Raw genomic sequence first — 24304 nt, forward strand, 5'->3', positions numbered from 1 at the left:
GGGGTCCCAAAGAGTCCAACACAATTGAGCAACTAATACAACAACAACAGCAACTACAAAATATGCTTTTTCTACCAGAGGTTTTAGACATGGGTTTTATTTTGTTTACTTTTTTAAAGTGCCTACTTTATTTTTTTATTTTTTCCATTTATTTTTATTAGTTGGAGGCTAATTACTTTACAGTATTGTAGTGGTTTTTGTCATACATTGACATGAATCAGCCATGGATTTACATGTATTTCCCATCCCGATCCTCCCTCCCACCTCCCTCCCCACCCCATCCCTCTGGGTCTTCCCAGTGCACCAGCCCTGAGCACTTGTCTCATGCATCCCACCTGGGCTGGTGATCTGTTTCACCCTTGATAATATACATGTTTCGATGCTGTTCTCTCGAAACATCCCACTCTCGCCTTCTCCCCCAGAGTCCAAAAGTCTGTTCTTCACATCTGTGTCTCTTTTTCTGTTTTGCATATAGGGTTATCATTACCATCTTTCTAAATTCCATATATATGCATTAGTATCCTGGATTGGTCTTTTTGGATAAGGAAGCTGTGGTACATATACACCATGGAATATCACTCAGCCATTAAAAAGAATTCATTTGAATCAGTTCTAATGAGATGGATGAAACTGGAGCCCATTATACAGAGTGAAGTAAGCCAGAAAGATAGACATGGGTTTTAAATGCAGCATATTTCCTGCAAATGCCCATAGACCTCAGAGTAGAAGAGGCTAAAATCTACCACTGGTTCAATAAAACTGAGCTGAAATACTGTAGTTTAGTAAAAATTAGTTACAATGATACTTGCAACTTGGGAGGTGCACTTAGCTTGGGAAGTAATACAAATATGTAACAAAAACTGAGAAAAACAAGATGCAGGAAACATACATATGACTAGATTTAATGAAAAAGAATGAGAACAGTACCAGCATACATATGTATGCATGTACATATATGCACTGAAAAGTTCCAGATAGTAAACAAGAGCATGGGGAAAGATACAAAAGGATTTACACAAGACTGAGTTCTGGTCATCTGGGTCTGACAAGGTGGCTTCCTAAGGAAGCAGGGGTAAAATAAGGGATCCATGTTATCAGTATCAGTATCATTTTAATTCTGTGGGTATTCATGCATCAGGCTATCGCAAAGGATGAGCTTCAAAACTGATGATCTCAGAGTGACAGAATTTTAGATGCTTTTAATTCCTTCCCATAGTTTTCTGCATTGCCTAAATTTGTTTCCCAGACAGCATAAATTTTTTACATAATTAGGAAAAGAGCTATTTTACTGTACTTTTTAAAATAAAAAATAAAAGGGAGTAAATTTTCTCAAGAACTGATTAAAAAGGAGTAGGTAATGAAATTCTCAACAATAATCAATAATCAATCTCTGTGTAATATTTTATAGTTTAAGAAAGATACCCAGATTACATTATAATGCTTTATAGGGAATTAACAAATCATCACCTGAAGAATTCATCTATCTTCCAACTTTGTGTGTGTGAAAACAAATGAGAAAATCTAAAATTAAAATTTCAAAACGGCTAATAGAATCTGCAAAATTAGATTTGCAAAACTATATAGTTTTGACTTTGAAAATGTATAACTTAAAATGAGAAAATAAACATAAATATCTTAACATATAAACTCCCAAAGCATAAAAATACAGACTACTTACTGCCATTGTTTGCCTTGTCAATTTAACCAAAACTGTAACTAAGGATCCTACTGTGATGTTGTTGCTATCTTCATCATCCAATACTGTAAGATATAAGAAAAAATAAATAAAAACCAATCTCTATGTCAAGGTAAACAGCAAAACTTAACTTATCCAAATCAATCTGAGACTTTATTTCAAACATACAGAATTTTAAGGCTACTAAATAAAAAGTAATTTACTATCTACTCTATATAAATTTCTCCAGAAGATATCTTCAACAATGTACTCATTTAATCCTTAAATTAGCTCTATGAAGCATTATTATTTCTTTAAAGAGACTGAGGTTAAGGAATAAAGTAAAATGCCCAAGGCCACAAAAGGGCTATGCTGGCACCGCCAAGTTTCAAGTCCAGATCCTTTAAAATACAATATATTGTGAGGGTTACCATAGCTTTCTCTCACACTGATATAAAAGAGTGTTCTGTCACTCTACTAAATTGCACAAACTTTATACTCATGAGATTTTACCTGTATAATCAAATGCCTGCAAATTAGTATTCTAAGAAATGTTAAAGATACTTAATTTTTAAGGCAAGAACTTCAAAATATTGTTTAAATGAAAAAGCACCTTAAAGATGTTTTCTGCAATGTTTTTGCATTGTTTGCTTTTTTCAAACAAATTTGCTGCATACATCCCCAAAAGTCTTAATGATAAAATGAACTTAACTACAAGCCCTTTAAAAACAGGAACAATTCCTAACACATCCTTGTATTCTTGGTCCCACAAGAACATTCTAACAGCAGCAACTTAGTAAATGCCAAAGCTCAGAATAATGTCACAATGAAGGAATGGAGCAGAATAATCTCTAAATCTGTCACCATTCTAAAATATTATATTCAGTTGTAAAATGGGAATTCTAGGACAATTATGTAAGTAGAAAAATAATCTCTATCTCTTTTTCCACTCCAAGCAGACACAAAGACAAAAGTAAGTCAAGAAAAACACATGAAATGTGGCACAGAGTGTGGTGATTTTCCAGGCTTAATATGTATAAATAAGTTAGGTTTTTTTAAAAATTAATTTTAGAACTAAGCAGCTATTTTATACTAACAATAGAAATATTTCAAATATCTTCCATTACATTTGGAAATCTCTTCCATTTGAAAAGTTAAGATGTTCCTACAAGTTGAACTATAGAACAAAAGCGTTCTCAAACCAAAACTACTAACTCTACAACATCTTCCATCACAGCAAATCTGACAGGTAAACTACAATTCTACAAAGTCTAATTAAAAGTTATGAAGTGAAATGTTTTGAGAACCTTGAGCCAAATAAACAAAAGCCAGTCCATTAACAGGGAAACAACAGGAAACCTCTCACTTACCCTGTGACTTTATGTCCATAGTCACATACGGGAAACTCCCAAGAACAGCCATAACCTCCTCATATTTTTCATCTTCAAGGAAGTGCAACAGATTGTGGCGATCTGATTCTTTTAAACTCACCAAATCCTGGATAGTTTTAATTTTGAACTAAATTTAAAAGAAGACAGAAAATAAATCCCAAAGCCATGAAACTTTTCATAAGAAGAAAATTACTAGTATGTTTACTAAAACAAAATCCAAAAGATTTTAGAAAAATGTTAAAATTATATACATTTAAAAGCAGAAAATACAACTTTACTGCATTTCACAGCCCTCTTCTCCAAGGAAATTTAAATTTAAGAATTTTTTATTACAAAGTTAATACGCAGTTATTTTTTAAATTAGAAAAAATTAAAGTTGAAGGGAAAAAACAGTAACATTCCTATAGACTCTTGACCCAAGCAGGAACTGTCGTCATTTAATTTGTTCAGTTTGCAGACCTCTGTTTTTAATTTTAAAGATAAAAACCTTTGAGAATACGAATTTATCTCCAAGTATATAGCTGCATGTACTCTTTAGGTTTTACTATACAATGTTCTTTTAATTGTTTTTTTTTAGAAGAAATTAAAAGACACTTGCTCCTTGGAAGAAAAGCTATGACCAACCTAGACAGCCTATTAAAAAGCAGAGACATTACTTTACCAACAAAGGTCCGTCTAGTCAAAGCTGTGGTTTTTCCAATAGTTATGTATGGATAGGAAAGTTGGACCATAAAGAATGGAGTGCCAAAGAATTGATGCTTTTGAACTGTGGTATTGGAAAAGACTCTTGAGAGTCCCTTGGAGAGCAAGGAGATCAAATCAATCAATCCTAAAGGAAATCAGTCCTGACTATTCACTGGAAGTACTGATGCTGAAGCTGAAGCTCCAATACTTTGGCCACCTGATGCAAAGAACTGACTCATTGGAAAAGACCCTGATGCTGGGAAAGACTGAAGGCAAGAGAAGGCGACGACAGAGGATGAGATGGTTGGATGGCATCACCAACTCAATGGACATGAGTTTGAGCAAGCTGCAGGAGCTGGTGATGGACAGCAAGCCTGGTGTGCTGCAGTCCATGGGGTCACAAAGAGTTGGACAGGACAGAGTGACTTAACTGAACTTATGCAATATTCTCATTCTTGTTATTTTCTAAATATAGCTATCTGTTACTGCAGTAATACCAATCCTGGCTAAATAAATACCAAGGAGAAGGTTTTTTAATTTCTGAGTATTTGATGCCAGTTATTAATTTTTACTTTCACAGATAGGAATTAGATCATGAGGCATGTGAAATGCCTGCTTTTGAATTCTGAAGTTTTCAATTATGACTTTAAATGTGATCAAATTTAAAAGAGCAACACACTTACTTGAGAGAAGAGTGTTCTGATATAAATTTCTAATATACATTTATTAGTTCTACCTTACTACTATCAAGTCCAATGTCTATCTTCTGTCCTCTTTGTCTAATATATACAAAGTGATGTTTAAAATTATAATTTCATTCCATTTTTTCCTGTATTTCCTCGTTTTTCATTTATACACATTTTCTGCTGTGTCTTTTAAGATTCACTCTGTGGGGTCGCAAGAGTTGGACGCGACTTAGCGACTACACTACTACTACTACTAAAATTCACACTGGAGAAGGAAACGGCAACCCATCCAGCATTCTTGTCTTGAGAATTCCATGGACAGAGAGGCCTGGTGGGCTGCAGTCCATGGGGTCACAGAGAGTCGGACACGACTGAGTGACTAACACACACACACACACAAAATTCATTCTCATAATCTATATAATTTCTAAATAAGAATTATCTTTATATGATCTACTTGTATATTGAATGCTTAATTTTTTGTTCATAATCAAACTACTGCTCAAGCTTTAAGCCATTAATGAAATAAATGAAAAGTATACAGTGCATTTTTACACAGTACATTTATTTTGGCAACATAAAGAACAAAGTGTTAACTGCTAAAAATCTGACCCCCCCCCAACGTAGTAAAATCATTTCAGTAGTATGAATAAAATGTTACAAAACAGCTACCTATTCAAGAAAGTGTTAACAGAATCACTTGAGGGACAGTTTTAGAATGCTTGAAACATTGCAAATCTAAGATGTTCATAGTAACCACTTCTAGAAAAATTTTCATTCCTGTTACCTTTAAGTGACATGACAGACTGCTTAAAACTAATTTTCAAGTGGCAAATTACCTTTTTATGATTAGAAACTCTCCTAAGATTGTCTTCTTCAATGTGGGGGAGCTGCAGAAGGGGAGATTTAAACTGCTGAAGGCCTTGAACAGCCATCTGGGAAAGCTTCATGCAGTTTTCAAGGGATGCCAAAGTTGGAGCACGAAACTCCCTTTCTTAGAAAGAACAGGAGGAAAAGCAAAAACAGGGCTGGACTATTTATATGGTTCAGAGTACAAAATTCATAACAAACACAAATCCATGTGAACACCCTTAACACCTCAAATTTTATGATCACAGTGTTGACTTTCCTTTAAAAGTTACTGGATAAGACACAGAAAATATACAAACTTGGTCAAATGTACATTAACCAGCAATAACCATTGATTTTAATAGAAAAATTCTTTGTACCACTTCCAAAACCAGTAAATCATAAGACATTTTTGGTATTAAGAACATACTGATGTCATGCCACAAAATGACATCATTCATAACAACAAAACACAACCACCACCTCCTTTCTTAAGGGTCTCTTTCCATTATAGACCATAAACTTCCTTGTTCTTTTCTTCCCTTCATGCAAAAAACACTACATGTCAGACGAATCATCATTACAGCACTTAAAAGAATTATTTCAAACTCATTGCTAACCTAATTCTAAAAATATTCAGAGGAAGAAAAGGATATTTTAAATCTTTGCAAACAAACAAACAAAAAAAAAACCCAATAAAACAATGAAAAAACTGAATTAAAAAACATAAGTTGTGGTACTTCATTCACATGATAGAAAATACAGGAAAAATAAGAAAAACCATAAGCAAAATTGGGAAAGCTGATTCAACTTACAGACAGAAATATATTAGGTTCCCACAAATCTTAAAAGTATAACCTATACTATATGCTTGCAAGAAAAAGTACAACATAATTATGCTTCCTCCTCACCTTCACGGCTCCTGGCCATTATTATTAGTTGGCAGATTACATTAACCATTTCTTGAAGCAGGGCAGGGCATTTTTTCAGCATAAATTGCTGATCTGCAAAACAATAAAACACCTGAAACAAATCATTCTTCTTTTATACTAAAACATTTTTATTACTTGTAGTCCAAGACTAAAGCTAAATTTAAGTTGTCAAACAAATTTTTCATATGACCTCAGAATTTTACAGGCTGAACACAACTGTTTCTCCTCGGCAGCACCAAGTCAAAAAATCAGTCAGAAAATCCTAGCTCAGATTAGATGTTTTAAAGGCAAACTTTTAATATTATGGTTTTTGGCTTTATAAATTACTCCCTACCTTTTTTTCTGGTAACAGTCTTAAACTTAATCATAACCTCGCTAACTGAAGAACTTCGAAATTTTTTTTCTTGTGCATCTAAGTTTCTATAATTAAGGATAAGTCTAAAGACTAAGACTGAGAATGAATGTCAACTAAATGGAGAGAGAGGATAGGAGGAGGGGAGAGAGATTCTTTCACTTATACTGCAATAATAGTTAACCACTGAGATCATTCAGTGGAGTTGATAATCTAAAATAAATTTGTTTCCTGTTCCTTACATAATTGGTAAAAATGGAGATGGCTTCATATCTGTACAGAATATTAGAAACAGAATTACCAGCTACTTTGCAACTTCAATAAACAATGCCTAAATAGTGTACCTTAATTCCATCATATGTAGCCTATGGTACTATCATTAATCACTGAGCATCAACTGACCTTGTTTTCAAAGGCATTTGATTGCATTATTGGCTTAAAGCAGGGGGAGGGTGGGTTGGTTCATTCAGAAAGAAAATTTATTCCCTAAGGATAATAACTCTTAAAACTTTCAATTGAAATAATGCAAGTGAAAAAAGAGGACACTCAAATTCACAACATTCCTGGAGACATCACAGTCCTAATTTATTGCTTTTTTTTTTTTAGGTAGAATAGATGGCTTCAAGTACTGATGAAGCTTTAAGTAAAGATTAAATAGACATTTCACTGGTTAACTACTGCTGGGGTATGGGGAGAAGGCAATGGCACCCCACTCCAGTACTCTTGCCTGGAAAATCCCATGGAGCCTGGTAGGGTGCAGTCCATGGGGTTGCTAAAAATCAGACACGACTGAGCGACTTCACTTTCCCTTTTCACTTTCACGCACTGGAGAAAGAAACGGCACCCCACTCCAGTGCTCTTGCCTGGAGAATCCCAGGGACGGGGGAGCCTGGTGGGCCGCCGTCTATGCGGTCGCACAGAGGCGGACACGACTGAAGCGACTCAGCAGCAGCTGGAGTATGGTGGAGGTACTAGTGGTGCTGACTGAGATATCTGTTGTGAAATCCATTTTTTCTCCCCGCAAAAAGCTTCAAAATTCTTTTTTTAAAAAAAGTCATCACGAATTATTGAATAATCTGAAATTAACTAGACATTTTTCATAGAGTATTCTCTTACCTTGAAATACAACATTTTAACATTTGCCAAATCATTTGACTAAGACCTTCAAAGTATTTGTGAAAGTAATTATGTATGTAGCATATAGATTTGTTTTTAAAAGGTCCTTGAGTAATTATCTGATTGAGCAAAAAAGAACAGTGACAAAAACACTGTACCATGAGGCCTAATTAAATCTACTGCTTTTGTACCACTAAAACTCTACAGACAGTAGAATCAAAATACCTTCTTCAAGGGTCTCAGGAATTTTCATTCTAGCAAGATGAGACAGTAAAAGAACTCTGGCCTTCAGGCTATAAGGACAAGTAAGTGGAGGCTCATTCTTCTTTAAATTAATGCTGCCAATTTCTCTGATGAGCTAGGGAAAATAAAATAATTATTTAAAAAAATGTATACTTAATAAAGCATAAACTTTAATATTTAAATGTTTATCAAAGAATTTGGGAGACAGGCCTAACCTGAGGTATTAAAATATTATCTGTTGGTCTGCTTGTGGCATCTTTATTATACTGAGGATCAAATTCAGAGGCTCCAGCCAAAACCATGATAAGACCTAAAAAAAACAAAAGAAATATGAAGAAAAATAAATTTACTAACCCTTAATCACCCTCCCCAAATGATACCAGATTAATGCTAGAGGGAGGCAGTTTTCTAGTCACACACAATGCTAAAATCAATATTAACAGGTAAAAATTTCTCTCGCAACAAAAGAAACATCTCATTTTTAAAAAGTGTTTGTAATATTACCTATCACAAGTAAATAGAAATACACGTCAAATTAAGGGCCCAGAAGCAACTAGGTGCATTAAAACCACTACAAATAGCATCGGTTTCTAGATGTAACCATGTGTTCCACATAAAATTTCTTTTTTAAAAAGAATCAATTTTTATTGGAGGACAGCTGCTTTACAATGCTGTGTTAGTTTCTATTGTTTAGCAAAGTGAATTAGCTATACATACACGTATATTCCCTCTGCTTTGGACTTCCTTCCCATTGAGGTCACCACAGAACACTGAGTAGGGTTCCCTGAGCTACAGAGCAACAGCAAGTATTCTATGTGACATTACTAACTGCTTTGTGGAAAAAGGGGGTTAAAAAGGGTTTCAGGTTTCTTCACTTCATGACTCCTCAATGCCGTGAGTAATCTAAAATGTACTGTAATTTACAAAAATTTTTATTATGGAATCATGGAGGGCTTTGTGGGAACAGTGTTCCTTGAAATACACATGATTTGAGGTCACATATATTAGTGTTACTTTTCTTAGTCTATACAAGCTCTTTAATGACTGGCACTAGAGTTATCAATCTTCACCTTATGGCAGAAAATTCATGCAATGTTCTCACAAAAATCAGGACAGTATACAAGTTAAGTGCATAAACCCTGAAGCTTTCAAGCCCTAGCTGAATGACCTAAGACAATATTTTTCACTTCTCTATGGGCCTCAATTTCTTCATATGTGCCTGATACACATAAGCATAGTAATGTGTGTGAGCTCTTACTATTACTACCCTCAAATGTTTGAATGAAAACAACAGTTCCTAAGACAGCATATAAATGGTGCCAGTCCTAAAACCAATCATAACTAACCAAACAAAATTAAATAAAGCTAAACAAAGCTTTTCTGGAAGAATTGTGTAAGGCTAAGTACCACCCTCAGAAATGAAACAGAACTCAAGATCACTGATCCAAAAAACATATTAAAACTGGTTACAAACATGAAATATTTTCAAAAGGGAGAATGTTTATAAATTAATATTTCAATCCAGCACAAAGAAGAGTGTACATGTGCACAAGGGAGGGTAACATTCACTCATTCCTCAGAAATAAAAGACCTGCTCATTCTTCAGAAATATAAAATCAGCTCACACAGTCATATAATACTGGGATTATAAAATAAATCTCTTTCTCATTACCAAGAAAGTTAATAAAATTGGCAAACACAAAAATATGACAAAGTCCACTGAGGTTTTGGAAAAAAAAATGCATCCACGCATGAAGCACAATTTTAAACTTATGTCCTTTTTTTTTTAATGTGTAAGATTTCAACAGAGCAGCGATTCTGAAAAGCAATATAAAGTATTCCAGGGATAAAATTTACAATCCTAGCTTTATGGAATCAAAGAAAGTATTCAGGATGTTACTTTTTATGTCATAATAAATTCTGAAATAAGCCTCTGGGAACGAAATATTTTGGCAAATTTCTTTAAACACTCCTAAAACCTCGACTTATTTTACACCATTAGCATGGTATAATGTACTGGCTTGGGAACCACACTGACTGCGTTCTATCCTAGCTGTCACTTACTGTGTATCCTTGAGCTCAGTTTCTTCATCTATAAAATGTGCTTAAAAACAGCACTTATTTACGGGAGCATACAAAGATTAAATGAGTTAATACATGATAGTGCCTCACAATACTTGGCAACAATAAATACTCAAGAAATGTTAGCTGGAATTATTACAAAATTAGTCCACACGGAGCTTTACCATAAAATCTCTGAAGGGAAAATATATACATATACATATAGCTGAGTGAATGAGAATAACAGAACTACAGACCAAGAAATATGACAAAGGGTATTAGCATCTTCCTCCAGCTTTAGCTATAATGAACTGAATATCCCTAAACTATAAAATGGAATTTCTCCAACTGAATATATATACCAATTCCACATAAATGACTCAGAAAATAATTTACTATCACAGTTACTTAAATTTACTTACGTTTCATATCCATATTTCGAGTTTTATAAACAAAGTAGGTATAAATCTGTGTTGTGCGTATTAGAATCTGGTCTCCACTATAGCGTATTGAGCGATACCACCAAGAGCCCTAAGACACAAAATTAAACAAGAAAAAAAGCATGAAAACCACAATAAATGTTCATTTTGATGCAGAATGTTTATGGTCAAATTTTCTAAATGTTCATAAACCAATAAAAATTTGCTCTTTAGAACAAATACCTTTACTATATATTTCAAGTGATTTATACGGCAAGTATTTATGCTGCATGATGCCTAAATACCAGCCTATCTCATTACATATATATGATTAAAAGATTTAAGTTTCAACTAGAAATTGTTTACAGACAAAACAGGAATGAAACAACCCATTGCTATAAACAACAAGCTGGTTTCTGACACATGGCATGTCTTCAACAAATGTTTGACAAATAAGTGTAAGAGCAATTTTACAGTTGATATACTACTTTCATTCACATTATTCCATACAATTGGATTCTAACACAACAATCCTATGAAGAAAGCAAGACAGGTTAATTATTAGCCTCACTACAGGACTAATAGGAACCCTAAGATCAGTAAGAACACCACCAGTCATGAAGGTAATAAACAATAAAATCATAAACATTATGGTATCTCTATATTTGAGGTCGCAAAGAGTCAGACACGACTGAGTGACTGAACTGACTGAACTGATGCAACTGTTTTTAAAAATGAGGTTGTTCTACATGTACTCCTGCATGAAGCAAAGAAGTCACAGGACAATATATATAGTAAGACCACATTTTTTAAAATGTGTATATACATTTAATGCATAGAAAAAGATCTGAAAAGGAAATCAACAAACTTAGCAGTGATTATCTCCAACAGAGAAATGGAGTTGGGGGAGGTGGTAATGGAAGACTTTCATTTTAAATTCTAAATATATCTGTATTATCTCATCTGTGTATAACTTTTGAATCATAAGGAGACACATTTTAACATACTAAAGTGATGTCACCTTTAGAAGACCTTAAAGGATAGTTGAATATAAAATTCTTAAAACTCAAGGATTAATGGATTATGGATTATATTCTAACACAAATTACGATCTTATAAGGAGACCCCAAACCATGCCACCCATTCTGTTCCCTAAAAAATGTTAATAAAAAGAGCTGGAACTTACCACAACAACTGGAAGGATAACCATGAATGCCAAGCCATATACAAGTAAAACCTTGAATTGAAAAGGAGGAAAAAAAAGATCATTCCTTCATGAGGTAAATTACAACATCCATGAACACTTACTTTGAGGCTTACATGGAGGAGGCACTATTAAAAGCACATCTTATGTATTTCATTGAATTCTTACTTTCAAACTCTGTGAGGAAGGTACCATTATTATTTTCTTTTTGCAGATAGGGAATCTGCAGCATATACAGTCATCCCTCGGTATCTGAGAGGAACTGGTTTCAAAACCCCCAAGGATACCAAAATTCAGGGATGCTCAAGTCCTTTATATAAATTGGTGGTAACAGAGTATCCAGGGATGTGAAACATGCTGATAGGGAGAGCCAACCTCAGTTGACCTTGAGCAATGTTGGGGCTGGGGGACCAACCTCCTTGCAGTGGAAAATCCACATATAACTTTAGAGCTGGCCTTCCATATTGTGGCTCTGCATCCATGGATTCAACCATGGATTGTGGAATACTGTAGTCTGTATTTATTGGGGAAAAAAATCATATATAAGTGGACCTACACAGTTCAAGCCCCTGTTGTTCAAGGGTCATCCACATCTTTGCAAGTAGTTAGTGTCTTGGAAATAAATGATAAAACCTGGCTTCTTTGCCTCAATATCAAACAGAACATATAATGTTGTTTCCAAGTAATTTCTATTGGTCTGATTTTTGTCCTACTACTCAATCCTAAATCTGGTAGCTAACAAACTTTCTCTTCTCTAGTATTCCCTCAACATGCTTATATACAGCAACTATATACCCTGGAAGAAAACATGTAAATAAATAGCCATAAAATGACACTAAATAGTCATTTTCAAAACAAATGACAGACTGTAAGGATTGGAACAACTATTACAAATGACAGACTGGGTTTTATTGCTTCAAAGATAGCTCCTAGATAATTATTTTCAAGAAAGGAGAAGTAGGGAATTCCTAAACAACAGGTTAAGATAATTTCTGACGTTTTAAGAATTACAGCCTCTCATCGCTGGTTGAAGTCTGATCATCCTGCTGCCCCTTAAAGTAGCACATAGAATATATACCATTATGTTAGGACACATTAATAATTTAGCTTGGATAAATGTGGAATACAGGATAATTTAAATTTTGAGTACTACTTAGCGATAACTGTCTACACCATAAGAAAAGTAGTTCCCTAAACCAATGGTAAGACCCAATCCGAAACTACCTCCAAAAGAAATCACCACAATTTGAAGGTTCTAAAACTACACTAGAGTACATTTCCCCAAATTCCCCAATGAAATAATAAGAACCAATTCTTTTCTCCATTACGTAAAGTTTCCATCATACACAGTTAAACTAGAAACAGTATACTGGGATTTTCTTTGTAATGCTTTCTTTATATTACCAAGATATATCCAACACATTAACATGTGTCTTATTAAGTGTACTCACCAATATTGAATTTTTCTGGTCAACGATCCAAGCTGGGAGGGCAATTCCAAAGCTTGTGGCTAAAACAGGAAGAATACTTTTGAAGAGTCTGCACTTCAGTTTCATTTATTTATATCCCTAAATTCTACCTCCTGTCACCTCCAAAAAACTTTAAGATTATCTTATTATGTGTGTCTCATACACAAAAGTTGATGTGAAATGGTTTATATCTGAAACTGTAAATTTTTCCAGAAGAAAAAAAAAATCTAAGTACATGAAATTCTTCTTCTCAGAACACTTAAATCCATTTACATGTCCTGAATTTATGTAAACACTATGAATATATGGTAAAATGTTTAGTCAGTAAAGAAAAAACAGGTATTTCATCCTATTTTTATCAACTGCTAACTGTAAATGATGAATAATGACAGTGACTACTCTTCTCATCAAATCAAAGATCTATCTTTACAACTAATCTCTAGAAAAATTAAGTAAAGGAAACTCAATTTACGTATCTATTTAACTCTGTGTGGTTATAATTTTTCTATTCACAAACTAAGAAAATCAAAACATTCTTTTAAATCTAACATTTTCATAATATACGCAATACCTTAACCCCAGGATTTTTTAAATAATCATTTACCACACCTTGAGGCCCATCTGGATTTCCAAACTCTTCCCAATTTTTGCGGGATTCTTCATCAGTTAAACTAGCATAAAAAGAACAAAGGTGCAAAATTAGAAAATCACGTCTGAAAAATAAGCACTCAACTACACAAACTCCATTAACCAACCAACTCAGTTCTTAAAAGAAAGAATTTTAGAGAATCAAGAAAAACCCTCTGAAACCTGAAAAAAAAATAGGGACAGGTAAGGAAGGAATTCAGCATTAACAGTCAGTTCAGTTCAGTCGCTCAGTCGTGTCTGACTCTTTGTGACCCCATGAATTGCAGCATGCCAGGCCTCCCTGTCCATCACCAACTCCCGGAGTTTACTCAAACTCATGCCCATCAAGTCAGTGATGCCATCCAACCATCTCATCCTCTGTCATCCCCTTCTCCTCCTGCCCCCAATCCCTCCCAGCATCAGGGTCTTTTCCAACGAGTCAACTCTTCGCATGAGGTGGCCAAAGTATGGGAGTTTCAGCTTCAGCATCAGTCCTTCCAATGAACACCCAGGACTTATCTCTTTTAGGATGGACTGCTTGGATCTCCTTGCAGTCCAAGGGACTCTCAAGAGTCTTCTCCAACACCACAGTTCAAAAGCATCAATTTTTCGGCACTCAGCTTTCCGCACAGTCCAACTCTCACATCCATACATGACCACTGGAAAAACCATAGCCTTGACCAGATGGACCTTTGTTGGCAAAGTAATGTCTCTGCTTTTTAATATGCTATCTAGGTTGGTCATAACTTTCCTTCCAAGGAGTAAGCGTCTTTTAATTTCACTGCAGTTGGTGATTTTGGAGCCCAAAAAAATAAAGTCTGACACTGTTTCCACTGTCTCCCCATCTATTTCCCATGAAGTGATGGGACCAGATGCCATGATCTTAGTTTTCTGAATGTTAAGCTTGAAGCCAACTTTTTCACTCTCCTCTTTCACTTTCATCAAGAGGCTTTTTAGTTCCTCTTCACTTTCTGCCATAAGGGTGGTGTCATCTGCATATCTGAGGTTATTGATATTTCTCCCAGCCATCTTGATTCCAGCTTGTGCTTCATCTAGCCCAGCGTTCCTCATGATGTACTCTGCATATAAGTTAAATAAGCAGGGGGACAACATACAGTCTTGATGTACTCCTTTCCCAGTTTGGAACCTGTCTGTTGTTCCATGTCCAGTTCTAACTGTTGCTTCCTGACCTGCATACAGGTTTCTCAAGAGGCAGGTCAGGTGGTCTGGTATTCCCATCTCCTTCAGAATTTTCCACAGTTTATTGTGATCCACACAGTCAAAGGCTTTGGCGTAGTCAATAAAGCATTAACAAACAATGCTAATTAATGAGCCCGGATACAAATTCTTAGTTGGCCCAAGAGTTCTCAAGTTTAGCCAGTTCAAGACAGAAAATCAAACTTTAAAGGCTATTACATTTTCTAAGGAGGCAGGGGGAATTAGAGGTGACTTTTTAAAATCTTATACACTCATTTATTTCCCAAAGTTTTTTCAATGAGCATGCTTTTATTTTAATAATGACATACACCTATATTTTAAATGTAAACTTAATACACGATTAATAATAATCCCTCCAAAACTTGCACCACAGTCTCAAAGAAAAAAATAAACAACACCTATAAAATTCCACTGCTGTGGTAAAGGTCATTTGCACTGTACTGAGATCACAATTTTCTCCTAAGCCAACTTCCAGGAAGAATAGGCAAATACCTGCTAAAGCAACAGCTTCCTAACTCAGGCAATATGAGAGACAGTGACTCTTTTTTTTAATACGTAAACATAAATATAACCCATGGCCTGGGCAATGGCTCAAGGCCCAGGGTAAGAGTAGCTTTATTCCAAGTCCTGGCTAGACGTTTAAAAAAAAAAAAAAAACAAAAACGTTAAGAGAACTCTTTCCTTCATAAACTTTACAGTGTTGTTAAGGAGACAAGGCAGTCACAAACATACAAAAGTGACCAATAACATAATAAGGAAGACATTCTTGCAGACCTACTGGCAAAAGATTATGTTTATGTTCAAACCTAACTTTAGCCAAAGATGGAGAAGCTCTATATGGTGAGCTGACTGTGGCTCAGATCATGAACTCCTTATTGCAAAATTCAGACTTAAATTGAAGAATGTAGGGAAAACCACTAGACCATTCAGGTATGACCTAAATCAAATCACTTACGATTATACAGTGGAAGTGACAAATAAGACTCAAGGGATTAGATCTGATGGACAGAGTGCCTGAAGAACTATGAACAGAGGCATGACATTGTCCAGGAGGCAGTGATCAAGACCATCCCCAAGAAAAAGAAATGCAAAAATGTAAAAGGGCTGTCTGAGGAGGTCTTGCAAATACCTGAAAAAAGAAGAGAAGCTAAAGGCAAAGGAGAAAAGGAAAGATATACCCATTTGAATGTCTAGTCAAAGCTACGATGTTTCTAGTAGTTGCGTACAGATGTGAGAGTTGGACTATAAAGTAAGCTGAGCACCGAAGAATTGATGCTTTTAAACTGTGGTGTTGGAGAAGACTCTTGAGAGCCCCTCGGACTGCAAGGAGACGCAGCCAGTCAATCCTAAAGGGAATCAGTCCTGAATATTCACTGGAAGGACTGAAGCTGAAACTCCGATACTTTGGCCACCTGAAGCGAAGAACCAACTCATTGGAAAACACCCTGATGCTGGGACAGACTGAAGGCGGGAAGAGAAGAGGACGACAGAAGATTAGATGGTTGGATGGCATCACCAACGTGATGGACATGAGTTTGCGTAGGTTCTGGGAGTTGGTGATGGACAGGGAACCTGACATGCTGCAGTCCATGGGGCTGCAGTGAGTCAGACACAACTGAGTGACTGAACTGAATTTTAGCCATATTTTTATTTCCCAGAACATATGTACCTAAGATACAATATATTTTCTATTCAGTAAAGCTCCAAGTTGAGAGAAAGAATGCAAAAGTCCTTAATAAAATTGCAAAATTTTTCAATGATTTGAAATATTTTTACACTTATCAATTTGGTCACTTACAAAAACAAAGCACCTTGACATCTTTAGTCCTTATTCAACTGTAACTTCACTTATATTATTTGACCTAAGGCTACAGTAAAACACAAGAGCCAAGGAAAGGCACTGTTAGACTGCAAGTTAATAAGGAGTGGTGCTAAGATTCTTTTCTGCTAAGGGAGGGATATTTCTCAACAACTTTTGCCATGGTTTCACTGTATAATTGTCCACCTCATCAAGAGCTTTAGCTATTGTTTCTTTGAATTTTCTGTCTCCTAATGAGATTCTTTTCCCCAAAATAATTATCTCTGTCCCTTTCTGCCTTTCTAATGATGGCAGCAACATAAACTGTTCTGTTCTCTATTCAATGCCCTCAGATTTGCAAAATAAAGCACAGCTCACATCAAAGAAGCATTTGATTTTTCAACCTGCACACACATCTGATTAAAACTTCATTAACTCATTCATTAAACCAATCTGTGTACAACTGTTGTGTAACCATTCTGTATAGTCAAAGGAATTACCAACTTTTTTAAAAGTCAGTTTAAGAAAGCAACTGATTTTTTGCTACTTATTAGTGCTTCAGTATAATACCATTTCTAAGACTTAAAGAACTTAGAAGCTGTGTGATTTCAGTATAATTTATATATAATAACTTCACACAACACCACTGGTACTAAAGTAATTTTTTTTTAATTCAAGGAGTGTGAAGATTCCTAAACATGATTATATCCCTTTACTTTGAGGGTGGGAGGTTATATCATAAACCCCATTAGGAATCTAAATCTAATGAAATCTATGCCCCTCTTGTCCTGGGAAAAAAATGCACATTTACCAATACACATAAATTCTGTATACCATTTCAGGGACCTCAGATTATAAATCCAAATGCCTTCACTAAATGATATATGAGCAGCCTGAGTTGGCTATACACAGCTAAATTATGTATTCATACGTAAGAATACATGCAAACATAGGTTATAAAAGTTAAAATAGTTTTAAATATGTTAATTCATGCTGCCCATGTGTTATAAAATAGTTTAAACACAGGTTCTACACCCAAAAGCAAAATCCCAACTGTATCCAGAAAAATGAATCAGAGAATTCATAAGTTGGTCTAACTCCTCAAAAATAACCATACCTCCTTTCCTTTAAGTAACAATCTGGTCTGAAGAAATAGCAATGACCCACTTATTTATTATCATGAGCAAATAAGGGAAGAGAAACTAGCTTAAATAACCAAGGCAAATTCTCAAAAACTTTGTAGATCAAAGTCTATAACTACATTTCCCAAGTTGCTTGAAATGCATATCTTAGGCTACTAGAGTTATACATAAGACAGCAGTTTCAATTCAATCACTCAAACCTATCACATACATATTCAGTAAATGTACCCTTTTAAGTTATCTAGTTATATTTGTACAAGTTAAAGTAACTCAAGGGTTCTGGGTCCCAGAATCATTTTACTTCTTCATCTGCCTGATAGACCATCAACTATTTTAGACCTTTGACATACAAAACACTCTACATCATGATCATGCAACCGAGTTAAAACCAAAGGCCATATGTTATTCTTCAGTACTTTTTAGAATAGTGACCATTACAAAGTCAGATTTCCAATAACCTGAGAACAAAATCATGACCTTGAAAATGCTACAATACCTGAAAACTAAGGGGGGGGGGGGCGGGGGGAGGAATAACTGCACCAAAAAACACCAGAAGTAAAACTACTCATTAATCTTGGCTGACTTCCTCTGGAAATCTTCAGTTCTTAAATAACCTGAAGACAGCAATTAAGGCACTTCAATACTTGTGCAACAAGGGTCAATGCGTGAAGGAGACACTGAAAAAAGGGGGAAAGAACACACCAACTGAAAGACAGCGATCTGGAGAACATCTGCTGCGTAGAAAAGAAAATGCAGAGCACACATCAGAAGCTGCTGCAAGTGCTGCTTTATTACAGAATCATATTCACCCAGAAAACAAGCAATCCCCGAAGGATGGGGACAGGGGAGGAGGGTGTAGGCAGAAAGGAGACATGGTCAATATACTTCTATTAGGCACAAAAATGCGTAAGACAGTATTTCCCAAACTTTTGTCACTCATACTCCACTTTCACAGTCTGCTATTATATCTGCATGTTCTATTACTTATATTTTTTAAGTTAGTTTACAAAATTGTACATCACTGAGTTTTCCTCAAAAAACAGATAACATCTTGTCTGTATTTTACTCTTTAATTCAACATATGGGTTGGGTGAGATATACCTATCTTGATTCCTGAAGAATCCAGCTACCTTTTTATCTCTTGCAATATTAACACTCAAGAAGTAACTAAATTTTATATCCTCTATCCTGTTTTCCAAAAATTAAACTCATCTTTAAATAGTTTAAATGAAACAAGCTATAATGCTTATATGCTTGTCTCATTTAAAAGAACTAGATCTAGCCTAATAAAAAGCCTAGAAATGAAAGCAAGGTGTTAGTATATCCTCTTCTAATCAGTATGCTTTGAAAATAGCTCAATTAACATATCACTTATTACTTAATCAACTCACATGGCAAAAGCACTACTGTAAGTTACTTAAAATCAAGGTTTAGCTAAATTACCACTCCAGGGTTATCAGGAAGTTCCACAGAAGACTCAACATATAAGGTCAACACTTGAAAAAAGTATATGACAATTATTTTACTGATCACTGTTTTATTCCAATAGAAACCTTAAAAATGTATAACGAGTCCTAAAATACTTACGCTGCATAAGCTTTTGCTATTCTCATGAACATAACTTCATCACCTCCTTTATCTGGATGATATTTAAGAGATAGCAAACGATACTGTTTCTTAATCTCTGCTACAGTTGCCCCCTAAAAGAAAAGGCTTTCTTTTAGTAAAAATAAGCAGACTACTGTAAAACATAATCCATCCCATTCTGAACTTAAAATATTGAACTACTCAATATTTTCAGAAAATGAAGTTTTCATTCTATATATCTTGTCCTATAAAATTCACCCACATATTTTTTAAGTAAAAATATTTATGCTGTCCAATATATTTTATTTTACTGAGCATCTAACTATATTCCATGCACATAGATGATTTGAGATTGATAACATATAAATGCAATTTGAATAAAATAAAATGACAGTGAATTTTAAATATCAAAGAATGATCAAGTTAATTAATTCTGGCTGGATTAAAAGCTCAAATCAAAGGTTAACTTCTTTTCTAAGAAATAATCTGAAGACCATCTGGTTTCATCTGCTTGACAACATTTTAATATTAAGTAACAGTAAGTTTACCTTAGTTGTTTCCTAATTAGATTCAATTTCTATTAATCAATTTTTCACATTGATTTTGTTATGGCATTAAATTATTCCCAAACCTTTAAAACTTAATCTCTCTTGATGACCATGATCATCACAGTAAGAAAAATCAGATGGTAGGCAAACTTTTCTTCTACAATGCGGAAAACCAGAAGATAAATACACTCCTTACTTTGCATTATATGAATCTCTGGATCAAGCCATCTACTGAGCAGAGACAAGAAATAAAAGATAGCAGTACGGGGAGAAATGGAAAGAGCACTAGGTTCAACTCGTTTACCAGGAAGTCAGGGGACCCCAGACAAGACAAGATTTTCCAGGCCTCATTTTCTCCATCAGAAGAAAATGCTAGATGATCTCTAGCATTCATTTCAGTTCTCGCCACAGATAAATTTAAAAGACTAATTTTCTACTGAGACCATCAATCAAGTTCAATTAAGTCACCTAGTACACAACACTGTCAAGCAACTGTACTCCAATAAAAATTAATTTTAAAAAAATGTTAAAGAAAAACAAAAGAGAAAGTCACCTAACGGATACATTCCAGGTTAATCTGAATTTCTATGACAAAGCTACCAGTTCTTTATAAGACATAAAGACTTAACATACTGCCTTAGTGTCAACTAAAACAGGGTCCTATCCAACTAACATAAATAAACCTCCTGGTTCTAACTTTGCATTAAACCAATCTTAGAAATGTCTTTTAAAAATATACTAACTTCTCATCTCCAAATACTTTTACATTTTAGCAATTACAAACCAACTCTTAATAGGATGGTAATCGACATCTATAGCTTCAAAAACACAAATATATATATATATGCATTAGAATAATAATAGATTGGGTATCTTTTTTAACTGATCAGAGTCTGATTTCTTTAGGCACAACTCAATTTCTTTTAGGCTGTGGGCCTACAGTATTTTCAAGGGATCATTAAACTAATGTACATTATATAAAAATACTACTTACGGGATCTAAATTTAATACTTCATAAGGATTGTATTCTTGATATTCTCGGTCTGTTTTGGAAACTTTGTATGCAAGGAATAAGAACAATGCCCAGCCTGCTAGAAGAACAATTTTCCTGTTGAGAAAAAAGATAAGTAAAATATAAGTAAATACAACTCTTTGGCTTTCCTTTAGATTCTGAAGACATTTTGGCAAGATCAAGACATAGAACAATCTAAAGTAGTCTCACTGACTTAAATTAGTGCTATTGACCCATTTAATGTAAAAATAATTGCTCTTGACCTTGCAACTACACTTTTAGTAAGATAAGCTACAAAAAATAATTGGTCAATTGTGCAAAGATAAGTAGCCTTAAGTAGTCTTGTTTACTATAACAGTAAAAATTTGGAAACAAACTTAATGTCCATTTATTGGGAACTAAAATAAATCATTCATAGGAGACTAATTAAATAAACCAAGATAAAGCCACAAAATGGAACCTTTTTAGCTAATAAATACAGACAGACATGTGGGCTTCCCCAATGGCTCAATGGGTAAAGAATTCGCCTGCAATTCAGGAGACTCCTGGAGACTCAGGTTCCATCCCTGGGTTGGGAAGATCCCCTGGAGGAGGATATGGCAAGCCACTCCAGTATTCCTGCCTGAAAAATCCCATGGACAGAAGAGCTACAGTCAAGGGTCACAAAGAGTCAGATGCAACTGAGCATGATAGAAAGATCTGCACTACAGGTTAAAAAAAAAGACATAAAAGAACATATAGTTTGGGGGGGGGGGAATAATTTCTTTCTACCTCAGTATGTTCTATTTAGTAAAAATACTTTAAAAATTAATATTACCAGTGTTGGAGAAGCTAAGGAAAAAAGGAACGCTCATACATTGTATACTCTGAAGGAACATCTGGCAATAAGGTTATCAAAAGCCCTAAAGAACTATATACCTTTTAAACTATCAATCTACTCCACTGAAAGAAATTAAGAAGCAAACAAACTAAAACTAAGTTTATAAAGTATAAGGGTGGTAACAGATATAATTAATACCTGAAAACACACATAAATGTCCATCAATAGAGTACTGAACAGATCAGTAACAGTACATCTATAGAGAAATGCTATCTAGACACTAAAAATACTTGCTGTGGAAGATTCTCTACTTTGTAGTGTTAAATTAGAAAAACAGATTTCAAAGCTGTATGTACAATGTAATCCTATTTTTTGTAAATAAAAATATAGAAGGTAAATCATCTTAACGGTGGTTATCTTTAAGTGATGAAATGGAATAATTTTTATTTTTTATACGTTTTGTATCACCATCTATTAGATAGGAACTCTTAAGACATAAATGAATCATAGGAATCCTAATCAAACAAACCGAAGTGATCCGTTTTCAAACACAAAAAGAAAACATTTCACACATTTAAGCTCTCTTGATAGAAACATAGCTTAAAACGTGTTTATTTGGATTGAGTTTCTCGGACCTAATTCCAACCTACCTCTATACTTATATCACCCTAGGTTTTCAAACAAAATAAATTGCCACCTCCGAAAGTTCCCTAAGTTTTTCCACCATCATGCTCTTGCTCCCCTGGGTCTTTCTACCTAGAATTCCCATTCTTCATTTCTGTATATCCAAACTGTATTCATCCTTCAAGACTCAACTCGAATTATCTACCCAATCCATAACCGCTGTCAAGATGATCAACAGGAAGACTACGGTTACAGTCACAAAGAAACATAAACCATGACCCTCTTCCTCTGGCTCATTGCAAACTCCGTGAGCATGTGGTCAGGATCTTATACTCAGTTTTGACTAACCTCAGAGTAACAAACACAGATAGCACTCAGATGCAAATTTTGTTCTACCTGGCCAAATCAATGTTCTAAACCTTATTAAAGGGCATACTACTGGAAGCTGCTTTCCACATGTCCAAAGACAAAGAATACCTAGAATACTTCCAGTTTTACCTGCCTATCCAGTGATAGGTAGCTAGGACCACAGACTCTGGAACAAAACTGCCTTAAGTCAAATCCCAGTTTCACCGCTTATTACCTAAGAGATCTTGGCAAGTTGCTTAGCTCAGTTTCAAATTTCTAGAGTGGGTCTGAGAATTAAACAAGATTAGGTATGTAAAGAAGAAAGGGAAAGATACACCCAATTGAATGCAGAGTTCCAGAGAACAGCAAGAAGAGATAAGAAAGCCTTCTTAAGTGAACAATGCAAAAATAGAGGAAAACAATAGAATGGGAAAGACTAAAAATCTCTTTAAGAAAACTGGAGATACCAAAGGAACAGTTCATGCAAAGATGGGCACAATAAAAGACAGAAACAGCAAGGACCTAACAGAAGCAGAAGAGATTAAGAAGAGGTGGCAAGAATACACAGAACTATACAAAAAAGGTCTTAATGACCTGGATAACCATGTTGGTGTGGTCATTCACCTAGAGCCAGACATCCTGGAGTGTGAAGTCAAGTGGGCCTTAGGAAGCATTACTACAAACAAAGCTAGTGGAGGTGATGGAATTCCAGCTGAGCTATTTAACATACTAAAAGATGATGCTGTTAAAGTGCTGCACTCAATATGTCAGCAAATTTGGAGAACTCAACAAAGGCCACAGGACTGGAAAAGACCGGTTTTCACTTCAATCCCAAAGAATGCTCAAACTGCTGCACAACTGTGCTCCTTTCACATGCTAACAAGGTAATGCTCAAAATCCTTCAAGCCAGGCTTCAACAGTATGTGAACCAAGAACTTCCAGATGTAAAAGCTGGATTTAGAAAAGGCAGAGGAACCAGTGATCAAACTGCCAACTCTTGTTGAATCATAGAGAAAGCACGGGAATTCCAGAAAAACATCTACTTATGCTTCACTGACTAAGCTAAAAGCCTTTGACTGTCTGGATCACAACAAACTGTGGAAAATTCTTAAAGAGATGGGAATACTAGACCACCTTACTAGCCTCCTGAGAAACCTATATGCAGACCAAGAAGCAAAAGAACCAAACATGGAACAACAGATTGGTTCAAAATTGGAGTATATCAAAAAGCAGTATGTCAAGTCTATATATTGTCACCCTCCTTATTTAACTTATATGCAGAGTACATCAATGTGAAATGACGGGCTGGATGAAGCACAAGCTGCAATCAAGATAGCCAGGAGAAACATCAACAACCTCAGATATGCAGATGATACCACTATAACAGCAGAAAGTGAAGAGGAATTAAAGAGCCTCTTGATGAAGGTGAAAGAGGAGAGGTGAAAACGCTGGCTTAAAATTCAACATTCAAAAAAAATAACATCATGGCATCTGGTTC

General features: G+C 35.1%; 1 protein-coding gene across 2 annotated transcripts in view; it reads right to left on the bottom strand.

Moving 5' to 3' along the window:
- SEC63 (SEC63 homolog, protein translocation regulator) overlaps positions 1-24304 on the bottom strand; it is an 85831-nt gene that overhangs the window by 20167 nt on the left and 41360 nt on the right. The window contains exons 2-13 of one of the 2 annotated variants that reach the window (XM_043439022.1): positions 20996-21110; positions 19454-19566; positions 13691-13752; positions 13064-13122; positions 11595-11645; positions 10412-10520; positions 8144-8238; positions 7911-8043; positions 6197-6289; positions 5276-5430; positions 3046-3193; positions 1679-1761 (exon numbers count right to left, since the gene is read on the bottom strand). In XM_043439022.1, the coding sequence (XP_043294957.1) occupies positions 1679-1761; positions 3046-3193; positions 5276-5430; positions 6197-6289; positions 7911-8043; positions 8144-8238; positions 10412-10520; positions 11595-11645; positions 13064-13122; positions 13691-13752; positions 19454-19566; positions 20996-21110 (1216 nt within the window). The remainder of the gene's footprint in view (positions 1-1678; positions 1762-3045; positions 3194-5275; positions 5431-6196; positions 6290-7910; positions 8044-8143; positions 8239-10411; positions 10521-11594; positions 11646-13063; positions 13123-13690; positions 13753-19453; positions 19567-20995; positions 21111-24304) is intronic. The other variant, XM_043439023.1, reaches the window with a different exon arrangement.

The sequence above is a fragment of the Cervus canadensis genome, chromosome 20 (assembly GCF_019320065.1).
Source record: "Cervus canadensis isolate Bull #8, Minnesota chromosome 20, ASM1932006v1, whole genome shotgun sequence".
NCBI lineage: Eukaryota > Metazoa > Chordata > Mammalia > Artiodactyla > Cervidae > Cervus > Cervus canadensis.